General features: G+C 35.6%; 1 protein-coding gene across 11 annotated transcripts in view; it reads right to left on the bottom strand.

Annotated features, from left to right (window-relative positions):
• Positions 1 to 23,377, bottom strand: part of DZIP3 (DAZ interacting zinc finger protein 3) — a 129,892-nt gene that overhangs the window by 86,926 nt on the left and 19,589 nt on the right. For all 11 annotated transcript variants that reach the window (XM_027514206.1, XM_027514570.1, XM_027514137.1 and 8 more), the window contains 7 exons: positions 22,214 to 22,369; positions 16,566 to 16,682; positions 14,002 to 14,082; positions 12,648 to 12,772; positions 9,468 to 9,582; positions 2,020 to 2,139; positions 582 to 683 (listed from right to left, as the gene is read on the bottom strand). In XM_027514206.1, coding sequence (XP_027370007.1) covers positions 582 to 683; positions 2,020 to 2,139; positions 9,468 to 9,582; positions 12,648 to 12,772; positions 14,002 to 14,082; positions 16,566 to 16,682; positions 22,214 to 22,369 — 816 coding nt within the window. The remainder of the gene's footprint in view (positions 1 to 581; positions 684 to 2,019; positions 2,140 to 9,467; positions 9,583 to 12,647; positions 12,773 to 14,001; positions 14,083 to 16,565; positions 16,683 to 22,213; positions 22,370 to 23,377) is intronic.

Below are 23,377 nucleotides of genomic sequence, written 5' to 3'. Positions count from 1 at the left end.
GAGTAAGTAACAGACTCAGGCAATCAATTTCTATTTTAATTTCAGTGGAAAAAATTCAATTTTGTTATATGATTTTAGGCAAATATAAGTAATACAAATATATTTTGAAGGTTTTCTGTTGGTTTTTTTTTTTTTTTTTTTTGCCACACCGTGCAGCTTGTGGGATCTTAGTTCCCTAAGCAGAGATTGAAGCTGAGGCCTGGCAGTGAAAGCACCAAGCCCCAACCACTGGACTGCCAGGGAATTCCCAATGACACAAATATATTTTTGAAGACTATAAAATGTATCACTGTTCTCTACCCTTAAAACAACACAGTTGTCCTTTCTTTTTATTAAACACTTCTATTCTTTGATTTTATGTCCTTTATGTGAATTTCCTACAAAGACCTGTTTAATAAACGGTAATGATGACCAACTAGTGAGGAGAAAAGTATCAGAGAGAATAGGGAAAGAAAAATGGAGCGAGAAAGGAAGAGGAAGGATGTAAACAGAAAGGAATGAAGGGGAAAGAATAAAAAAGCAGGAAAGAGTAGAAGAGGATATGCTCTAGTAAAGTTTTAAAGGAAGTACAAATATAATACCTGATCATTTTCACCTGGATATTTTAAATTCTTGAACTTTTTCCAACAAATTTTATGGAAGTAAACACAGCAGCTCTTACTGCACATTAACTGAAAAAATCCCTGGAAAAGAGTAAAAACTGTTGATAAGAAATCATGTAGATAAAGAAAATATCACCTTAGGTTACTTTTTATTATTCTATAACTAGATGAGCTTGGCATTGAAAATTTATCAACAGATCACTGGTAATCAAAGAACTATAAAAATCATTTTTATATCATTAAAGACAAAAAATAGGCAATAATTTGAATAAGTTAATATTTTTCATATGCTGTATACAATATTTTGTTGATATACAACAAAATATCAGAAACTCAGTGAGTGACCTTTGTAGCTGAACATGCTATCTGCCCCACTTCATCAGAACTTTTATATTTCTCTTTTCCTTCAGCCCCAATTCCATAGCAATAGTCCCTAAAACTTCTTTGTCATCAATCACCAGACCTTAGATTGGTGATAAACAGCTCCTGAGCTACTGTACTTGTGAATATTACAAAAGCACTAGCAAAGCCAATTCATTTTTTTAAATTTATTATTGAAGGATAATTGCTTTACAGAATTTTGTTGTTTTCTGTCAAACCTCAATATGAATCAGCCACAGGTATACATATATCCCCTCCCTTTTGAACCTCCTTCCCATCTCCCGCACCACACCACCCCTTTAGATTGATACAGAGCCCCCATTTGGGTTTCCTGAGCCATACAGCAGAGTGAAGTAATTCAGAAAGAGAAAGATAAATATCATATTCTAATGTATATATACAGAATCTAGAAAAATGGTACTGAAGAATTTATTTACAGGGCAGCAATGGAGAAACAGACATAGAGAATAGACTTATGGACATAAGAGGGGAGGAGAGGGTGAGATGTATGGAAAGAGTAACATGGAAACTTACATTACCATACGTAACATAGATAGCCAACGGGAATTTGCTGTATGGCTCAGGAAACTCAAACAGGGGTTCTGTGCTAATTCATTTTTTTATTGACTCACGGGATATAAATAATTCCTGATCACAGTGAATCTAAGCTTTTGAGATTTTTGAGAGTCAAACAACTTCTCAACTGCATTTTGCTGTAATTAAATGAAGTACTTTAAAAAAATTAATTTATTTAATTGGAGGCTAATTACTTTACAATATTGTAGTGGTTTTTGCCATACATTGACATGAATCAGCCATGAAAAGATGCTCAACATCACTCATTATCAGAGAAATGCAAATCAAAACCACAGTAAGGTACCATCTCACGCAGGTCAGAAAGGCTGCTATCAAAAAGTATACAAACAGTAAATGAAGTACTTTTTAAAGAGTATTTTGATGAATGATAATATAACAATTTTCACCTAAGTTTAATTTTACATTTTTAAAACACTCAGTTGATTGATAATTACAGTACCTTATAATTGGTGTTCTTTAAAACGTCAGCTTCACAAGATCGCTCACAATCTAAATAACTGCAAATGGTCTGCTTCATTATATTACCCTCAGTTGTCTTGATGAAATTATTAAGAAGGTCCTAAATTTTAAAAATAAAAAATCTTATGAATCAGTAATAAAAAGACCACACATTTATATTAAGGTATAGGTTCATTTCATGTCCTTTATTTGAAGGTGTTTTATGTTGTTGTTTTTTTTAGTCATAGAACCTATTTCCCTCATTCAAAGAAAACAATACACAGAAGGGCCCTAAACATGAAATACTAAATTTATTCCTGAATACAAACACAGAGAAAGTGGAAAAAGTCTACATTTGAAGCTATACGTCTATTTTCCATTCTAACTCATAACAGCCAGCGGGTTCCTAACAAGAATTATTTTCTCTGAAACAGATACAGGGAAACAACAAATTGTTGGAAACCCAAGAGAGTCCTTGCTAGAACTGGCCCCCAAGCACCGTGTTGGCAGTGGGACTACTGTAGTGCTGCAACAGGCTGCTCAGTTAAAATGGGCAGAGGCAGGGCCAGAAATATGTTTCCAGTGTTCAGAGTTACAATTTTGAATGCAATTTCCGTATTTTAAAATGCTTGCTAAAGGTTGTGAAACATATTATCAAGTCTAAGCTAAACAAGTCCTTAATACTGCCCCTTAGAGAGACATACCCATATATACTGAGGGTATATGACATGATAAAGTATACCTCTATAGACTATTTTATGCATCAAGTCAGCATTCATAACATTTGTTTAATGACATTCAGAATTTTATGAAGAATAAAAATGTTTTAACCAAATCAACTAGAAATTTTTAAATGTCAAAAAATAAAGAAGCAGCATCCAAGGACCTATCCATATGAAAGCAGTATATCCTATGAGGATAGGCAATAGGAAGTGCAGATGCTGAAATAAAAGGACAGGACTCATAGTATGTATATAGCTACTGTCGTTTCACATATCTAATGCTTAATAGTTCAATACTGATCTATTGAGTTGCCCACCAAATCTGTTCCTTGTTCCTTTCTTCTTATTTTCTGTGCCAGTCATTGATACTCACTCATTCAACGAACATTTACTGAGTGCCTGTTTCGGGCTAGGTTGTTGTGAATGCTAGAAAATGTTAGATGCTAAGGATACGTGAACTTAGTGAACTTAGAAGGTCAATATATACTTAGTCTCATGGAACTTACATCAAGCACATCTACCACAATCTATTTAATTTCCAACCAGCAGGCTTGAAGTCATCCATCACATAGTTATTCCATCACCCTTTACATGCAATATATTAGCAAATACTGTTGAGACTTCTCCCAAATTATACTGCAAATTTTTCTAATTCTCTCTCCATTAGTACCATTCTACGTCTTACCTAGATTACTAACTATAACAACTGCCTAACTGGTCTCCCTCATCCCTGCCTACTATGTTCCAAAGCACTCTATAAAGAAGCAAAAGACCATGTCAGTTTCTTGCTTAAAACTCTTCAGTGGCTTCCCACTACCTTAAGACTGACTTCAAGGTTCTGCAGAACTTGCAGCATCTGAACCCAGTACACCTATCCATCGTTGGCCCATCTCTTCAAATTCATCTCTAGCCTCACTCCCTATAAAATTCATATGATTTTATACTTCCAGTTCCTCAAACTTGCTCTTCAAGGCCTGTAGGCCTTTTCCCACTCAATTCCATTTACCTAGAAAGTTATTCCCTTACTTTTTACAGAGTTAGTTCCATTAGCAGTCTTGGGTTTCCAACTTAAATATCTCCTCCTGGAAAGGCCTTTCGTAACCACATAGACACACATACACATTTATGCATATATACATATAAATATGAATACATGCAGGTATATGTGTCTGCATTTCCTCCATTTTCTCTATCCCAGTCCCTTGTTTTTCTTTAAAACACTGATTACAATTTGCAACTATTTTATTAACTCCTCCTTTATCATAAATATAGAAACCATTAAAGTCCTAAATTCTATAAACCATCAGATCACATCAGATCAGTCGCTCATTCGTGCCCGACTCTTTGCAACCCCATGAATCGCAGCACGCCAGGCCTCCCTGTCCATCACCAACTCCGGGAGTTCACTGAGATTCACGTCCATCGAGTCAGTGATGCCATCCAGCCATCTCATCCTCTGTCATCCCCTTTTCCTCCTGTCCCCAATCCCTCCCAGCATCAGGGTCTTTTCCAATGAGTCAACTCTTCGCATGAGGTGGCCAAAGTACTGGAGTTTCAGCTTTAGCATCATTCCTTCCAAAGAAATCCCAGGGCTGATCTCCTTCAGAATGGACTGGTTGAATCCCCTTACAATCCAAGGGACTCTCAAGAGTCTTTTCCAACACCACAGTTCAAAAGCATCAATTCTTCGGTGCTCAGCCTTCTTCACAGTCCAACTCTCACATCCATACATGACCACTGGAAAAACCATAGCCTTGACTAGACGGACCTTTGTTGGCAAAGTAATGTCTTTGCTTTTGAATATGCTATCCAGGTTGGTCATAACTTTCCTTCCAAGGAGTAAGTGTCTTTTAATTTCATGGCTGCAGTCACCATCTGTAGTGATTTTGGAGCCCAGAAAAATAAAGTCTGACACTGTTTCCCCATCTATTTCCCATGAAGTGGTGGGACCGGATGCCATGATCTTCGTTTTCTGAATGGTCAGCTTTAAGCCAACTTTTTCACTCTCCACTTTCACTTTCATCAAGAGGCTTTTGAGTTCCTCTTCACTTTCTGCCATAAGGGTGGTGTCATCTGCATATCTGAGGTTATTGATATTTCTCCCGGCAATCTTGATTCCAGCTTGTGTTTCTTCCAGTCCAGCATTTCTCATGATGTATTCTGCATAGAAGTTAAATAAAGAGGGTGACAATATATAGCCTTGACGAACTCCTTTTCCTATTTGGAACCAGTCTGTTGTTCCATGTCCAGTTCTAACTGTTGCTTCCTGACCTGCATACAAATTTCTCAAGAGGCAGATCAGGTGGTCTTGTATTCCCATCTCTTTCAGAATTTTCCACAGTTTATTGGGAACCACACAGTCAAAGGCTTTGGCATAGAAAAGAAAGCAGAAATAGACATTTTTCTGGAACTCTCTTGCTTTTTTGATGATCCAGAGGATGTTGGCAATTTGATCTCTGGTTCCTCTGCCTTTTCTAAAACCAGCTTGAACATCAGGAAGTTCACAGTTCACATATTGCTGAAGCCTGGCTTGGAGAATTTTGAGCGTTACTTTACTAGGGTGTGAGATGACTGCAATTGTATGGTAGTTTGAGCATTCTTTGGCATTGCGTTTCTTTGGGTTTGGAATGAAAACTGACCTTTTGCAGTCCTGTGGCCACTGCTGAGTTTTCCAAATTTGCTGGCATATTGAGGGCAGCACTTTCACAGCATCATCTTTCAGGATTTGGTATAGCTCAACTGGAATTCCATCACCTCCACTAGCTTTGTTTGTAGTGATGCTTTCTAAGGCCCACTTGACTTCACATTCCAGGATGTCTGGCTCTACGTCAATGATCACACCATCGTGATTATCTGGGTCATGAAGATCTTTTTTGTACAGTTCTTCTGTGTATTCTTGCCATCTCTTCTTAATATCTTCTGCTTCTCTTAGGTCCATACCATTTCTGTCCTTTATCAAGCTCATCTTTGCATTAAATGTTCCTTTGGTATCTCTGATTTTCTTGAAGAGATCCCTAGTCTTTCCCATTCTGTTGTTTTCCTCCGTTTCTTTGCATTGATTGCTGAGGAAGGCTTTCTTATCTCTTCTTGCTATTCTTTGGAACTCTGCATTCAGATGTTTACTATAATTTAATTATAACACCCCACTGTTTATAAAGCCTTAAATGATCTGGCTAACATTTACCTTTAACATTTACCTCTCAAGTGCAAGAAAAAAGGACAGGATATTATTTTTTTTAAAAAGGAATATTCATAACAAGAAAATTCTTGGTAGATGATAGCTGAAATAATCATGGAAATTAAAAATTCAACTGAAGGATAGAAACAAGAATCATGTTGAAAATATTAATGATATGAAAGTCACTGCTCTACAAGGGTGCCAGTATCTCTATAAGTATGATCTTCTTTCAACAGGGTAAGTTCATCTCAGGAGACACATGAGGATAGGAGCAACTGGGGCAGCACAGGCCTCTGGTGGTACTCATCTGGAATTTGTCAATGCCAGATAAAGGGTACAGGCCAGCCCTCTAAGTTTCCTTTAGAAACTAATCACAATGTCTGGGAAGTAGGACTTTTGGTGGGCCACAGGCATAGGTACCAATTAAAACAGATAAGAACATGCTGGCCTAGAGCAAGAGCAGGATCATGGACACGCTCTGCTCTATTGTACATTAAACCTTTAGTTATTGAATTTTAGAGAAGTATGGCGAGAGAGGGCTGGAGGACAGAATAGGGCACCTGGAATGCAGCTGGTTACCCAAATTATTTTTGAGGCAGAAACTATTTTCCAAGTAGTATGGAAATATTTTAACATTATAATAACTAGTATGATAGCACTAGTGTATACTGGCTGAATACTAGCTCTATGCAAAAAGATGAAGTTAAGAAAATCTCCTAGAAAGTAGAAAAGACAAAAAATAAAAATTACCATAGAAATAACAAAGTCAGAAATTCAGTCCAGGATGTCAAGCAGCTGAATAGCAAACATCTCAAAAAGAAAGGAGAAAATGAAGAAGAAATCATCAAATTAAAAAAATAATAATAAAATGTCCTAGCACCAAAAATGGAGAAGGCAATGGCACCCCACTCCAGTACTCTTGCCTGGAAAATCCCACTGATGGAGGACCCTGGTAGGCTGCAGTCCATGGGGTTACTAAGAGTCGGACACGACTGAGCAATTTCACTTTAACTTTTCACTTTCATGCATTGGAGAAGGAAATGGCAACCCACTCCAGTGTTCTTGCCTGGAGAATCCCAGGGACAGGGGAGCCTGGTGGGCTGCCATCAATGGGGTCGCACAGAGTCAGACATGACTGAAGCAACTTAGCAGCAGTAGCAGCAGCAGCAGCAGCACCAAAAAAACATATGTTCAGAACACTAGGGATATATAGAATATCCTAAAAATTCCCAGAAAGAAAAAATAAAACAGGTTACAAGCAAAAGATTGAGAATCAGAATGACATCAAATATCTCAAAAGTACTACTATTGGAAGCTAAACGATAATAGAAACATAATTTTTTAAATTAAAGGAAAATTATTTTCAACCTATAATTTTACACCCAGCCAAGATACAAGTAAAGTGTACAAAGGATAAATTATTTTGAGACTTGAAAGGTCTCAAAAAATTTAACTCCCATGTAAATTCTCTTTCTAGGAAGCTGCTGGATGAAAGCTACTCCCCCAAAACAAGGGAGTACACCTAGAAAGAGGAAAACTTAATCCAAGAATAGGGGATTTACACAGGAGAGGGGTAAGGGTATTCCCAGGAATAAAGGGAAACTCTAAGGCCACTTTAATAACAACGTGTAACTATTAAAAGGATGGGGACTGGGAAGTGTGTGTGTGAAGGAGATGTATAGCGAAGTTACTAAACCCTCATCTCCAACAGTAGGAAATCAAAAGACGACACCTAAGATGGAGAATTTTTTTTAAATAGTGATACAGCTTTTTAAAAGTACGGGTTAATATCAAAGGAAAATGCCTAGAGGGTTCAAATAAGTTATCTATAGTCAGAAACTACAATTAGAAATGATGAACCACAGACTGTTAAAATCTTTTAATATACTTAAACTGTATATGTGTACTAGCTTGCATAAAACAAAAATAAAATTTGGATAAGAAAGAAAAATATTTTAAAAGGAGAAGGACTAGGAGAAAAACAATCAAGACCAAGTAGGAGCTGCTTCAGGTAAACACAGAAATTCAATATTTTTTTAATGCATAAAATTACTACTTAATATATTAAGTCAAAGTTAAAAGACATATAATCATCTCACCAAACACCAAAGATTATCTTTCTTACTCTATTGATGACTGAGAGAGGTATATTAAAATATTCCACTGTGTCTGGGAAGTCTTCTAGTTCTCCTTTTAGTTCTACCAGTTTTTGTCACAAGTATTTTGAGGCTATATTATTAGATATATAGAAACTTTGAGTTGTTAAAGATTCCTAGAAAAATTGAATTTCTTATTTTTATGAAACATCCTTTTTAATCTGAGGAATGCATTTGGCTTTAAAGTCAGCTAAAATGTAAGGATCCAGAAAGGTTTAAAGCAAAAGTTTGGAATAAGATACCTCACTCAAATGTTAACCAAGAGAAGCCTAATGTAGCTATTTTCAGATTAAACAACTAAAAAGTGACCAATATGGCTTATTAGATGGGTAAAAATTACCCAAAAGGTAAAGAATATCCAGAGAGTGTGGGCTTCCCTGGTGGCTCAGATGGTAAAGAATCTGCCCGCAATGTAGGAGACCTGGGTTTGATCCCTGGGTTGGGAAGATCCCCTGGAGGAAGGCACGGCAACCACTCCAGTATTTTTGCCTAGAGAATCAAGCCTGGGCGGCTACAGTCCATGGAGTCACAAAGAGTTGGACACAACTGAGCGGCTAAGCACATGAGGGCAAAGAGCAATTCTTACACTCTGTCTTGAGAATATAAATCAGGACAAACTTTCTGGGAGGAAATGTGGAAATATACATGAATAACTTATATAAGTGTGTAAACACTTCACAATTCCACCTCTAGAAATTTACACTAAGGCAATGATGTGAGAAATTAAAAAAGATCACTTTCTGTAATACTAAAAAACTAGAATGTTTAGGATAAACTAAATGTTCAATTCAAGGGAACTGGTTAACCAAATTAAAGCACAGTTTATGATAAACTATGAGAAATTATACTTTCAATATACAATAATCTACTTGCTGGCAAATTCACAATAATATATTTTTATACTATAAATCAATGTATATAACATAACACCAATTTACTAAAAATAAAAGTGTTTATACATGTGTGTATGGAAATACATAAATGAAAATTCTAACAATAGTTTGCCATTTGAAGGAATATATTGATGAATTTTTTATCTTTGGCATTTTCACGTTTTTCAAGTTTTCTAAAATGATCATTTAATACTTTTAAAATTTAAATCAACAACAATGGCAAATATAATTAGAAAAAATAAGTTAACTTACATTTATCTCTAGCCATGTGAACTGGTACAACTTTTAATCTTCTTGTTATCTGGAAATGCTAATACATCCACCTCACTTCTCTCTATTTGTTGAATCATACTCACATTCTGTACCAGATAATGGAATCAAAGTTTTCTCATACAAAAAGCTAATGTCCAATAAAAGAATGTTTTCTATAGAATGACATAGCATAAACTGCACTTTATCAAAGATGATTCTGATTAGCCATAGATTAAATAATTTCTTACTTTAAAAGTTGTAGGTAAATCTTCATCTTCTGTAGGATCTATATCAAACCAATGATCATCTGTGTCTCCTATTTCTTGTAAGCTTTTATGAAACTCTAGCAGTCCTCCATTATATCTGCAAGGCATTTTAAAAGGTTAATTTGAACAAGACTCTGTAAATAGCTTACCAATTAGACAACAGGCAACCCATTTGTGTGCGTGTGTGTGTGTGTGTAAGTAGGATGATAATGTCTAGCATGCTACAATACTAGGATTCTCACCTATAATAGACTGAGATGAAATATAGGTAGAAAGGGAGGTAATAGATTATGTAGTAGCTCAAGCTTGAACAGTATGGGGGCCATGGTAAATCAAAGGGGTTGTAGGGTTGGCTGGCTTTTGTTTACTGTCTTGGAAGCCTTGAAGAAAGAGAAGGACTGGCACAGGTCAGCCAATGATTGACTCAGGACACAATGAAAGACAGAGGCCTCTGAAGGCAGCATTTAAAGAGACCCTCAGCTCTGACAGCCATAAAGATAACTTGTGCTAAAATCAGGCCCAGATTTAACCACAAAGTGGGAGAAACTGGCTACTACTATCAACTAAGGGTACTCCGTGAAAGTTAAAAGGCCTCTATGGTAACATTTAAAGAAATCTGACCAACTCTAAACATAAAGGCAGACCATGCTGAAAATAAGACCCAGTATTTAATCACAGGGATATAACAACAGCAAAAACCAAAAGCACAGCCTCAACAAGACTATTACACTATCAGGACTCTGATATGGAACAAGTAGCCCATGCAAATATCTGTACATTATCTGAGGTACATGTCCCAAAAGATGATGCTCTTCTTCCTTCTCAAAATCCTCCCCGATCTCTGCTCATTGCCTAAATACTGAAAAATCTAGGATCAGGTACAAGCAAAGCCCAAGTGAAAAAAGAGGAAGAAAAGGCTTGTTCACCATAAGCATTGCAGACTTCACCACTTTCACTACTGTGCAGTGGCAGGAATGTGTCTGGGAGTGGATCCTAAGAGAGCTAAAGTGAAAGTGAAGTCACTCAGTCATGAAACTGAAAGTGAAAGTGAAGTCACTCAGTCGCAAAGCCCGACTCTTTGCGACCGCATGGATAGTAGCCTGCACCAAGCTCCTCCATCCATGGGATTTTCAAGGCAAGAGTACTGGAGTGGGTTGCCATTTCCTTCTCCAGGGAATCTTCCCAACCCAGGGATTGAACCCAGGTCTCTCACATTGTAGACAGACGCTTTACCATCTGAGCCACCAGGGAAGTCCAAGAGAGCTAAACCAATGATCAAGTATATAGCTGGATAGGGAAATGTATACTGATATGGGGCAACTCTCCCATAATTCAGCATTTACTGAATGTAAGGACATGCGAAGCCAATCCCAACATGTTGCTGAGGCTACTTGAAGCCTGGACACAACCAATGGCCTCTATAATAGTAATTGAGATGAAAACGTTGAAAATTTCTTGGCAGAGTAATCAAGAAAGCTCAGGGAGGAAAAGATGGTAGAATGGACATAACACCATTGAATCCATTACCAGACAGGGTACCCTAGAAAGGTCCAGAGGACATTCCATTTTATTAATGCAGTAAGAAATACAGAGTAAGAAGGACATTTTGAGCAGCTCAGTGGTGACTGTTCTCTATAGGCCAGGGATGAAAGGAAATGCTGCTGCCAGACGACTGGGTTTTCTAGTGTCAATGATTTGGAAAATGGATTCTCGATGTCCATCAATAAAGAAAATAAACAATAGGTAGTTCACATATCTGAAGAAAGGACAGCAGTCCAGATTCTTTGACTCAGAGCTATGCTAATTCTCTCCACAGTATTAAAGAGATTTTGATTATCCTGACTTTCTGTGAAATATCACAGTGGCAAACTACATTGAGAACATCATGCTAATAAACAGGAAGCAGGACGTCTTCTGGATAATAAAAACCAAGCACACCAGAGGATGGACGATCAGCCTTTCAAAGAATCAAGGAACTACCATATTAAGTGATGCTTTTAGGGATTCAACAGTTGGGCCCAGCAGTAATCCTTCATAAGGATTTGCATAAGTACATTTTTCCTAATTCATCCTTCAGATTTCAACCAAACATTAATTCTTCAAGGAGACTTCTGATTCCCAAGAAACCCACTGAGGTTCCAATAAGGACTTTAATTCTTTATTATATTTTCCTTCATAGCTCTTTCTCACATTTCATAATTGATTATTTAAATAACTGATTATTTTATTAAGGTCTATAAACCTTCACTATACTGTCAGTTACATGAGGAAAGAAACTGTTTTGTAAACTATTTTACCCCTAACACCTAGAACAGTCTCTAATATATAATAAATGCTTAGAAATAAAATGAATGATTGATTCTACAAATGGCTAAGGATACACATATTGGAGGGCTTCCTTGTTGGCTCAGTGGTAAAGAATCTGCCTGTAAAGAAGGAGATTCAAGTTCAATCCCTCAGTTGGGAAGATCCCCTGAAGAAGGAAATGGCAACCCACTGTAGTATTTTTGCCTGGGAAATCCCATGGACAGAGGAGCCTGGCAGGCTACAGTCCATGGGGTTCCAAAAGAGCTGGATATGACTTTAGTGATTAAACAACATACATATGGGAAGTGAACAGATAGCCCATGTACATTCCTCTGTACCTAACTGCGTAATACCCAATACCCCTGGACTCAGAACTGGGACCCTTTCAATGTGTTATAAGCTCATTTATAACTTAAACACCCATTTCAAGTGGTAATAATATTAATAACTATAATTATTATTCATTAAGAATAGTATTTTTGTGTCCTGAGCACTGTGTTAATTACCTTAATAGGTGGGCACTGTTATTAGTTCCAAAGATTAGGCTTAGCAACATTAAATTTCCTAGGGTCGTATACCAGGAAGTGATATAAAATGTATTTGAATCGGCCTATCAGACTCCAAAGCCTATGTTTCTAATGCCTATGCTATACCACCTTTTATTGCCATGGCCTGTTAAATTTGATATTTAATATTCTCAAGTACATTAATGAAATGATCTACACAATCAGTGACAGAAAAAAGAATCAATGGAGCACAAATGTCATGATCCCTGGTATATTGTGCAAACTTTATTTCCATTACATAATACTGAAAGTTAACAGGCAAGAACTACCCATTAATTAAAATTCTTACCTCTTCTGAGCACATCGAAGCAAACCACGGCCAAAATAAACTAATGACATAAAGTTTTCACAAATTTCATTTTCTTGGATTACCATCTTCATCACTAGAAATTTATTCTCAGCTTCTATATAATCCTGTAGTAACATAAAACTAGGTTTGGCTGATGTAAAAATTATTTTTTCCTTTTACAATAAACAATTATTTGCTAAACTAGAAAAGACAGAGCAGCTTTAATACTGATTCAGTCATTTGGTCATTTATTCACATCTCTATTTGTAGAATCTCTGCATATGATCCCATAAAAAATGTACTCAGCGCTTAATAAAACAGTTACAAAAGAACTTAAGGTCTTTAGTGTTTCAAAGTGAAACATTAAAATAATAATCTTTATGTCTAAAACTGACAAATATTACTAGCAAAAATAAGGGCTCTTCTAATGACTATGGGAATATAATTCTTCCTATTTTTTTTTTCTAATTGGAGCACAAATCTTCCTAATTTTTAAAACAGGAAATAAGTGACTTTTTGACCACACATACAGTCTCTTTTGGGGAAGGATCATCTTGATTATAAGCAATATAGGTATAGAAGTAAAGGTCAGTTCTAATAAATGTTTCAGTTACTATTGTTAGAATAGGCACAATAGCCCCAATCTCCCTGAGGGAAAAAAAGTACTACATGGCCTCATTTTAAAACATCCTCTAGCACAACACACTAAACAATAATTAGCATTATGTGAAATTATTTAAACTGGAAATGTTTTCAGTTTGTCACTTATAAATTCTACTTCACCTAATTAATAAGTTAGACTTATTTATGAAACCAAGAAGAGAGTACAAATTTAAGAATACAAAAAGTAAAAGAGATATCAAGGCTGAAATTGAGAAATCATTAAAAATAAGCAAAAGAAAATGTTAAATTTTTAAGGACCCTTAGAGATCACCTAGTTAACTCCTAGATTTTTACTTTTGTACTTCACCTTATTTAATGAAGAACTGAGGTCAAATTCATATTTTACGTAAGAGGGTAAGATAAAAACCAGAGAGATTAAACTACACTACTACACTAGAAAATGGATTAAAATGTATATATGAAACAAGCAAAACAAAATTTTCTGTTTTATACAAATGGTAGTTATTTCAAGGCTATACACTTACATTAAGTTTATCTTATCAATATTTTTAGTTTCACAAAATAGTCTCTGGCACAATTACTCTGTATCTTAAAAACATGACAGAAAAGTCATGGAATGGTTTCAGTTTTTAGAGAATTTTTTTAAAAAGCAAGATTTTAACTTTCTAAAATGAAGTCAAAGTATGTGAAAAGATTTATTTGTAATGGACAAATAACACATACTACATACCTCTTTCTTTCCTCTTTCAGTGAGTGCTACTCCATACATAAACAGTAATGTCAGGTAATAACCAATATTAATCTGATGTGCCTAAAAAGATAAAATATACCTTAGTTGATTATTTAGACTATGCTACTTCTCAGTATAGAAAGCTAATTAAATACCCTTGGCCTATTTAATAACTATATTAAATTATCTAAATTATCATTTTATTGTCAACCATCTAATAACCATGACAGAATTCATTTTAGATGTATTTAATAATTAGACCCAGAAGAAAGACAGTTAATAATCTCAAAATAAAACATTAGAGTTTGAGCAAAGAAAATAAAAGCAAATGCCATCAATATTTATTATACTAAAACTTTTCAAAAAATTCTAATTCTCCATTTTTCTCATTGTATTTTAGGTGAAGAACACTCTGTTGTTGTTGTTGTTGTTGTTATGTTAATGGCTCAGTTGTGTCCAGCTTTTTGCAACCCCTGGATTGTAGCCCACCAGGCTCCTCTGTCCATGGATTCTCCAGGCAAGAATACTAGAATGAGTTGCCATTTCCTTCTCTAAGGGATCTTCCTGACCCAGGGATTGAACCCATTCCTCCTGCATTACAGGCAGGTTTTCTACCATCTGAGCCACCAGGGAAGCCTCTACAAACACTTTAGATAATAACAAATACCCAAGTATCTACCATCCAGCTTAAAAAGCACAAGGATCTCTTAACAAAGTCTTTTACTGTTCATGGGTGCTTTTGTTATAATACTGGAGTGGGGTGCCATTGCCTTCTCCGTTATGAACCAAACTTTGTCATAAACAAAGTTTATCACTTATTTAATGAAAAATTGAAACACAAATATTTCCTTCATGTCCTCCTTCAGAGGACCTTCCTGACCCAGAGCTCAAACCTGCATCTTTTGTCTCCACCATTGGCAGGCAGGTTCTTTACCACTAGTGCCATCTGGAAAGCCCTTATTTAAAAACAGCCTATGCCAAATTAGAGATGGAGAATATAGATTGGGCATTAGGAAGAGTGAGGATGGTAAAAGGTATATGTGACTGTAAAGGGGCAGCAAAAGATTTTCATGGTGATGATACAGTTCTTTTATCATGATTGCAGCAGTGGTTATAAACATATACACTTGTGACAAAATGGCAGAAACCAATACACACCTGTACATAAAAAACCTTATCATATCTGGCCTGAGAATGCTATCCTTTGAAACACCTGCTTTCAAGTCTGACCCTTGGCTGGTGTCTGGAAATCTGGATTTCAAGAGTGTTACCATTGTTCTCCAACAGGGGTGGCTCACTGTACTTAGACTGTTTGTGCCAAAGAAGCAACTTATGCTGAACATCAGGAAGTTTCTTCTGTGAGTCCAGAATTTTGTTACATTTTAGACAGAGGATCGCAGAAGGCAATGGTACCCCACTCCAATACTCTTGCCTGGAAATCCCATGGACAGAGGAGCCTGGTAGGCTGCAATCCATGGGGTCGCTAGAGTTGGACACAACTGAGCGACTTCACCTTCACTTTTCACTTTCATGCATTGGAGAAGGAAATGGCAACCCACTCCAGTGTTCTTGCCTGGAGAATCCCAGGGACAAGGGAGCCTGGTGGGCTGCTGTCTATGGGATCGCACACAGTCAGACATGACTGAAGCAACTTAGCAGCAGCAGCAGTGTATATCATCTCTTAGAACCTATCCTGAAAGTCCTAAAAAAAAGATCATTTTTCCATCTCTGTGTACACCATTATAATATGGGAGTGGTGTCTTCGGCTACTTTGTTTGATGTCTGGGTAGTCCTTGCTTGAAGATAACTCTAATCCATCTTCTACACGTATGCAAAACTTAGCTTACTTTACTGACCCAATTATTCAAAGAACTGCCTTTTCCTTTTATGTTCTGTTCTATTGGTTCTTATTTTTGAAGCAATGTTTATGTTTCCTCAGATTTTTCTCTATTTCTAAAGTATCATTTGACCTCAAATGTATGTCTTGTCAATTGTATCTCACATGATTACACAGATAATAGAAGTTCCAATTTTTACAAATACAGAAATATCAGTAGAATTACGTATAGAAAGGATAAACAAAAGGTCCTATTGTATAGTAAAAGGAACTGTATTCAACATCCTGAGATAAATCATAATGGAAAAAATATTAAAAAAGTATATATAACCAAATCATTTTGCTGTACAACAGAAATTAACACACTTCAATTAAAGAAATATCAGTAAAAAGAACAGATGTCTACTAATCAGGAGGAAAGGAAGAAGTAGTTTTTGAAGTTCATAACTCATGTCTGACTGGGAAAGCCCATTTATACTAGTTCAAAGTTCTCTATTTAAGATGAACAATTTTATGGTAGGAAAGGAAACTAGAATAGGCTCATTAAAGAGATGAGGTCATGAGAAAGTACAAGACAAATGCAAGAAATCAATTTATATGTATTTCTAGAGGTAAGTAAGGAAAATACAAATTGGCCTACACCTTAAAATAAGCATATACTGGATGCTCTCTCACTGAAAAATGTTGTCAAATCCACTATTTCAAACTTCCAAAAGAAAACACTTACAGTATAATTAGTAGCTTGAATGTTCTTAAGTGCTGCTTCTAGTCGTGTTATTAAGAAACGTAAGGTCAAAGCAGGAACAATTTCCTCCCCATTCTGGCTATTGGCTGCAACTTCTCTCTGTGAAAAATAATTTGGTCAAAAATTTCCTTAAGTTACAACAAATATCAACATTTATTTTTATTAAACAAATAATATATGCTAATCATAGAAAATCTAAAGAATAAAGAGGCCTTAAAAAAATCCACACAACCTAGACAAAACTGTTCTTATATTTGTTTGTTTTTAAGGATTTGACAAATCTTTATAACTACTTCCTCAAAATACTAAATACCAACTTTGCAAAAAAATTGGTAACGTCCACTCCTACTTCAGAGGAAAAGTCATAATCCCACTTCCTTCTGATACCTTCTATTCTCTAACATAGCTAAAAACTTCTTTCCAGCCCTAAAACTCTAGTAAGCAGGAAGGCTGGCTTTAAAAATACCAACACCAGGGCAAATCATCTTATGCTGTCATCTAATTGAAGCCAAGTTAATATATAAATTATGTACCATAGTTTGTTACTTACATGGATGAAATAAAGGAAGACCTATGTCTTATCTCTGTGTCCATTCCCCAATGCCTTGTACCCCAAAGTGCTTGGCTTAAATTACATTCGGAAATTTAATCTATACTTTAACTCAGTTTCCAGTTTCCAATATTCTCCAGTTCTTCTCCTAGGTTAACTACATACTTTACTTCAGTCTCCATAACATTCAATTTTCTCTATCAAAACACATCCCTAGATAAAGTAATACAGCATCATCTTTTTAAATAGTGTCTACACATTGACATTTTCCAAATTTATATTTTGAGCTCAGAACTATCATCTGAATTTCAGACTCATCTAACTCATATACTCAAGAATATCTCTTGAATCTGAGAAGGTATATAAAATATAACACTGAAGCTCTACCTTTGCCAAACAGTTTAGGTAGTTTCAGAGCAATCCTCTCAATCAGAACTTTAAAAAGCTGAATAAAGTACAATTTTTTTTTTAATTTTGAAAGCAATGGACTACCAAGGCATTAAAATCTATGGGGCCAACATGCAAGAGAGAAGGAAGGCCCAGAGACAAGAGACTGATTTTGCAGCCACTTTTTTTCTTAATGCAACTGCTGTATTCAGTTGTGGCTGAGAGGTTGAAATGCTAGGCAAAGCTTTCAACAAAGTTGTGGAGCTGGGAGGGAAATTGGGAGTGTATGACCTACCAAGGAACAGGGTCCCTGGTAAACACCTTATTCTTTTGGTTAGAATCCTGAAGAAATTTACCCTTAGAGTAAAAGTGTCTGTTTTGGTTCCAATTGGAAGCAGACCCTAACACAAAGATATGAATGCAAGTACTTTATTTGACAGGTGCAGAGAACAATGGTAGTGGAGTGAAGAAGGGAATCAGGGAAGAGAAAGCAGGCTTTAAATTAACAGGTGTGTTATTAAGCTAGTTACCACAGTGGCTCACTAGGGTTAATACAACAGAAACCATTGAAAAATTCAACCTCAGTGTTATTCAACTTAAGGAGAGAGAGAACTGGGATTTTTTATATAGTAATTCCCAAGGCTATTGATGGTGTGCTTTCTGAGGTCAGGGAGAGTACTAATTCCTTGAGATCTCTAAAATTCTGTGAGAATTATAGCTTTCTGCAGTTCCAGGTGGCACAGTGGTAAAGAATATTTTTGCCAATGCACAAGACTCAGGAGATGTGGGTTCAATCCCTGGGTGGGTAGATCCTAGGAAATGGCAACCTGCTCACAGTATTCTTCCTGGAAAATCCCAAAGACAGAGAAGACTGCTGGGCTACAGTCCACGGGGTTGCAAAGAGTTGGACACAACTGAGTGACTAAGCATGCATGCATACAGTTTCAGGAAAAAAAAAAAAAGCCTGAAGCATAGAGATGTAGATACTGAAAATTAGAAACTGTCCAGAGCATACTGAAATGATTCAAGGGACCAAGGAGTATGGGCAGGGCACCAACAGTATCTGCTACAAAGGGTAAGCCACAAACAGACACTTTATAGAACAGAAGTGAAACTTGGAATCATCTCAATCCCTAGCTGAATTAAGTGATCTGTAAGAAAAGCACAAATAATCATTACTAAGAAAGATTCTGCCTTGTTTTTCTAGTTATTCTCAAAAGAAGGTTGCCTGAAACCAACCCAGGCAGCCATTGTAAGTACCAGAATTCTGTATTGACTTATAATAAACATATTTCAGGTGAAACATGGTGATTTGACATTTTTCTTATGACATCCTCATAAAATGATGACTGCAATACCACCAGTTACCATTCATCATTATACAAACTTGTTATAATATTATTGACTATATTCCTTAGGTGTATATTATATCCCCTTGACTTATTTATCTTACAGCTGTAAGTCTGTATCTCTTAATCCCCTTCAGATAAAGTAGATGACTATGGAATTTGTATTGAAGCTTTCATGTTCATTTATTTACGAGTTTGGTTATTTTTGCCTTTTTTCTTAACATTCTTACCAGGCATTTGTTTTATTCTATTTCATTAGATTTGGCTATCTTTATTCTTTTTTTAAACTCTGCTTTTAATTTGCTGTTCTTTCTTTAAACTCTTGAATTTTGTTTAGATGACTGGTATTCAACCTTACTTCTTTTTCTACTATATGCATTTCAAGCTACAAATAATCCTTGCAGCACAGCTTTTATCTAACAACACAAATTATGATACATGTTTTTCATATATTTTAGTTCTAAAATGTATCTAATGTCCAATGTGCTAACTTACTTGACCCCTAGATTAACTAGATTAGTGGTATATATCTTAATTTAAGAACAATGATTTTCTAGTTTGTATATCTGTAACTAATTTCTAAATCAACTGTACAAATGTTAGAGAACATGCTCTGCATGTTTTGATTCTTTGAAATTTGATGAGACTTGCTTTATGAACTAGCACACGGTCAATTTTTGTAAATATTCTATGTGTATTTAAAAAGAATATATTTTTTGTCACTGTTGGGTTCAATGTTACATATATATAAATGAATTAGACCAAATAAATTAGACTACGTTTGCTACAGTTCTACTAGCTTTGTGTTCATGTTCTATCACTTATTAAGACAGCTGTGTTAAAGTCTCCCTCTGGGACTGCTGATCGGTTCATTTCCCCTTTAGTATTATCAATTCCTGTTATCTTATACATAAAATTCCTGAATATATTTGGGTCTACTTCTGGAATTTCTCTTCTATTTTCCAGACTTGTCTGTAGAGTCAAGAGCAAGTAACATAATCTTTTAGTTATTAGAGCTTCACGGTAAGTTTTAACATCAAAGTGGGCAAACTCCCAGCCCTTTGTTTCTACAATGCTTTCATAATTTTCTTGGCTATTCTTCCTTTAATTTCTGATTTGAACTTTAGAATTAGCTTTTAATAAATAGAAAACCCTCTTGTTATTTTTCTTGGAATTTTGTGATATTTGTAAATTTTAATTTCAGGAAAATTGGCATCTCTATCACACTGTGTCTTCCTATATCTATTGCTTCCCATTCAGGTCTTCATACCTTACTTTTTAATAAAGTCTTAGAAATTTTTACATATTGTTTTAATATAGTATTTATTTCTAAACTTAAATGTGAAAAAATAGGTGTTTCATGGTACCTGCTACAATGTAGATTCCCAGACCTACCCCCATAGATTTTCATTCTTTGAGACTAGTATCGGGGTCAGAACAGGTTCATGTAAGTGGCTTAGAAAAAACTTTGAGAAACACCAATTTATTTCTTGTGTACTTCTTAAGTGTTTTCCTGGGTACTTTATCTTTTTTGTTGCCATCAGTAGTACTTTTCTTTCATTCTTACCTTCTAATTAGCTATTGTTTATATAATAAGGCTACTGATTTCTATTTCATATTGTGGTTTCTAGGTGATTTTCAAAAGATGAGAGGGAAAAAGTGGCATTATTCCATCAATTTCAATCCAGAATTCATATTTGTGGTATATTACCTCAGTTAAGGTTATAATTGTACATAAAGTCTTTGGATATTTTTAGAGCTTTTTTGAATTTTTAATCATAATAGTATTAATTTGTTTCATGGAAATAATTAATAATATATTCTTGCACAGAAAAAATAAATGTGGCCTTTTCAGGACACCTATGGTGTTGTCTCCTTCCCCCAATTAACTGTCACAAAGAAGAGTAGATAATCATTTTCTTTAACTTTGGGAAATTTCATTAATTTACAAACTAATGGCTATCTTGTGTCAAAAGCTTCACAAATTATCTAGAAAAACTATAAGATGCAAATCAACAATCTATTCTCTAGAATATTTATCTCATTAAAAATCCAGAAGTCTTATTATTTTCTTTACATTTTATATTTTTAAAAAGCCATCAGCATTTTACAAATTTGGAAAACTGAAAGCAGTTCCCTCTTCCAGAACAGTATGTTGCCCATTATTAGAATTCAACCCTAGACCTTATAAGCTAGTAATAGCTTATAAGCTACTAACCCACATCCTTACTATTACTATTGAAAGCCTAGCATCAATTTTATTTAATTAATAAAAGTCTAAGCTGAAACCAAAGCCCTTCATAAGGTGTAAGATAGTTTCAAGAACTTAGTGTCACTGTTATAGTAAAGAAAGAAGGAAAGAAAGAAGGAAAGAAAGGGAAGGAAGAGGACAGAAAGAGGAAAGGGAGAGAGAGAATGAGAATGGATGGGAGGGAGGGAGGAAGGGTCATTGTAAAGTAATAAGAAATACAAATATTGATCTGTCCCCAGTTCCTGCCAATATTTGGTCTTTGACTCTGGTTCTAGGCACATAGCTCCTAAAACCCATGGAATTTCCTGGATGACAGGGAAGACAGTGTCTTTTGTTCTAAAGTGGTAACTCTTGGTGGACTCCTGGATGGACACTTAGGCACCAGAAAGATCAAGCCATGATTAGAAATTTGGAACTTTTAGCACCATACCCCTAAAGAGGAGAGGGAAGCTGGAAGACAGATTAATAATTAATACATCAACATACCTACATGATGAAGTCCCTGTAAAAATTCTAAGATTATGGGGTTTGAAGAACTTCCCGTTTGTACATGCCAGGAGAATGGTGAACCCGAACTCCAAAAGGAGAGAAGTTCCTGAACTTGAGACCCTTCCTTGCCCTATGTATCTCTTCATGTGATTGTTCAGCTGTATCCTCTATAAATCACATCCTTTATCATGTAATTAACTGGTAAATGTGTTTCCCCTAGTTTTGTGAGCTGTTCTAGCAAACTACTGCACTCAAGAGGGACCATAGCTGAGTATACAAGTGTTCACTGACTGGCCAATGGATAGCCAGCCAGTCATAAGTACTGGGAAAATCGAGGACAGGTGATTGGCATCTGAAGGGGAGCAGTCTTAGACTGGGCTCTTAACTTGTGGGATTGGATGATAACTCTAGGTAGATAGTGTCAGAACTGAAGTGACTTGTAGGACACCCAGAGAATGCTGGAGAATTGACTGGTGTGGGACTAAAGCCACATATTTAGTGTCAGAAGTGGTGTGAGTATGACAGTAGTGTGACAGTAAAGGAACACAGTGTGTCATATATAGAGAGCTATACTTCTGCCCCAAATACCAAATTATTATCTTACCTGCATAGTTTGGAAGGAAAAATCTTCTTGTAAGAACTTCTTGACGTGAGGAACCACACCTTTTGGTAGAGTGTTAATTGCATTTAATAATTTCTTCACTTCTAATAGTAGGTTACCAGGGATAAGATCAGTAGGTGTGTCATTTTCCTGTTTGTCCTAGACAACATTTTTTAAAATTTACACCATTATTCATGATCTTATTTACTCCAATATTAAAACCAGTTGACATATTTTTTTTAAAGTACCTTTCCATGCTATATGTGATCACTTTGACAGACTACAGAAAATCCCCATAAGACATTCTCTCTGTTCTCAAGGAATGTAAAACACAGCCAGAAGTTTAAGATCAAAACTCTAGAAGGTTTAATTTACAGAAGCCCATTATAAACGCATTTATAAGTTATAAACAAAGCATAGATTCAAAGATGGGAATAATTATATCTTTTTTTATTGTGGCAGGATGGGAAACATGAATGATTTTAGGCTTAAATGTGAATTAAGCCTCAAAAAATGATTGCCCTTGAGAAATACACAGCATGTAGTGAATTAGTCCATTTAAAGGCATAAAAAATGCTAAGTTTAAAATATTAAATAGGTTATTCTACAAAATAATATGAAAAGTATCTCCAACAGTGCTTTTTACATTATGTGACTAATGCTTCAGCTACTACATACAGCAATTTGAAAATGAATGCAGTTGTAATACTTTAAATTATAATTAATTAGCACAATATAATCTATACCTAACCTCAATTCAGTCAGAGCTGAATAAATAGTAATAATCTTGGGACTTCAGGAACTGATCCTTGTAGACTTAATAAAGCTGTAATTAATGGTTAACTGATAGCTATATAGTCAAGTCTTGCTGAATTTTCTGTTAACATTAATTGTGAGAAACGAGTGGGCAACAGAAATGAATAAATGTCCTGGAACGGATGGATGATGGCCTTCCTTCAAACCTTAACAAGATACCACAGTTCTTACACCCTGCTGAAACTTTGGGATTATGAATATGCAGCCACTGACCTATGTATATAAAAACATTTTTACTGCAGAGGCCATGTAGAGTCACTGAGAAGGCAAAACAGTCACTGGTATGGGGTGACTCTGACTGCCAGGTTTCTAATAGACCTGGAACTACCCAGAAAAAAATAAGGTCTAATG

Source organism: Bos indicus x Bos taurus, chromosome 1 (genome assembly GCF_003369695.1).
Source record: "Bos indicus x Bos taurus breed Angus x Brahman F1 hybrid chromosome 1, Bos_hybrid_MaternalHap_v2.0, whole genome shotgun sequence".
NCBI lineage: Eukaryota > Metazoa > Chordata > Mammalia > Artiodactyla > Bovidae > Bos > Bos indicus x Bos taurus.
This window is presented reverse-complemented; position numbering and strand designations above follow the sequence as displayed.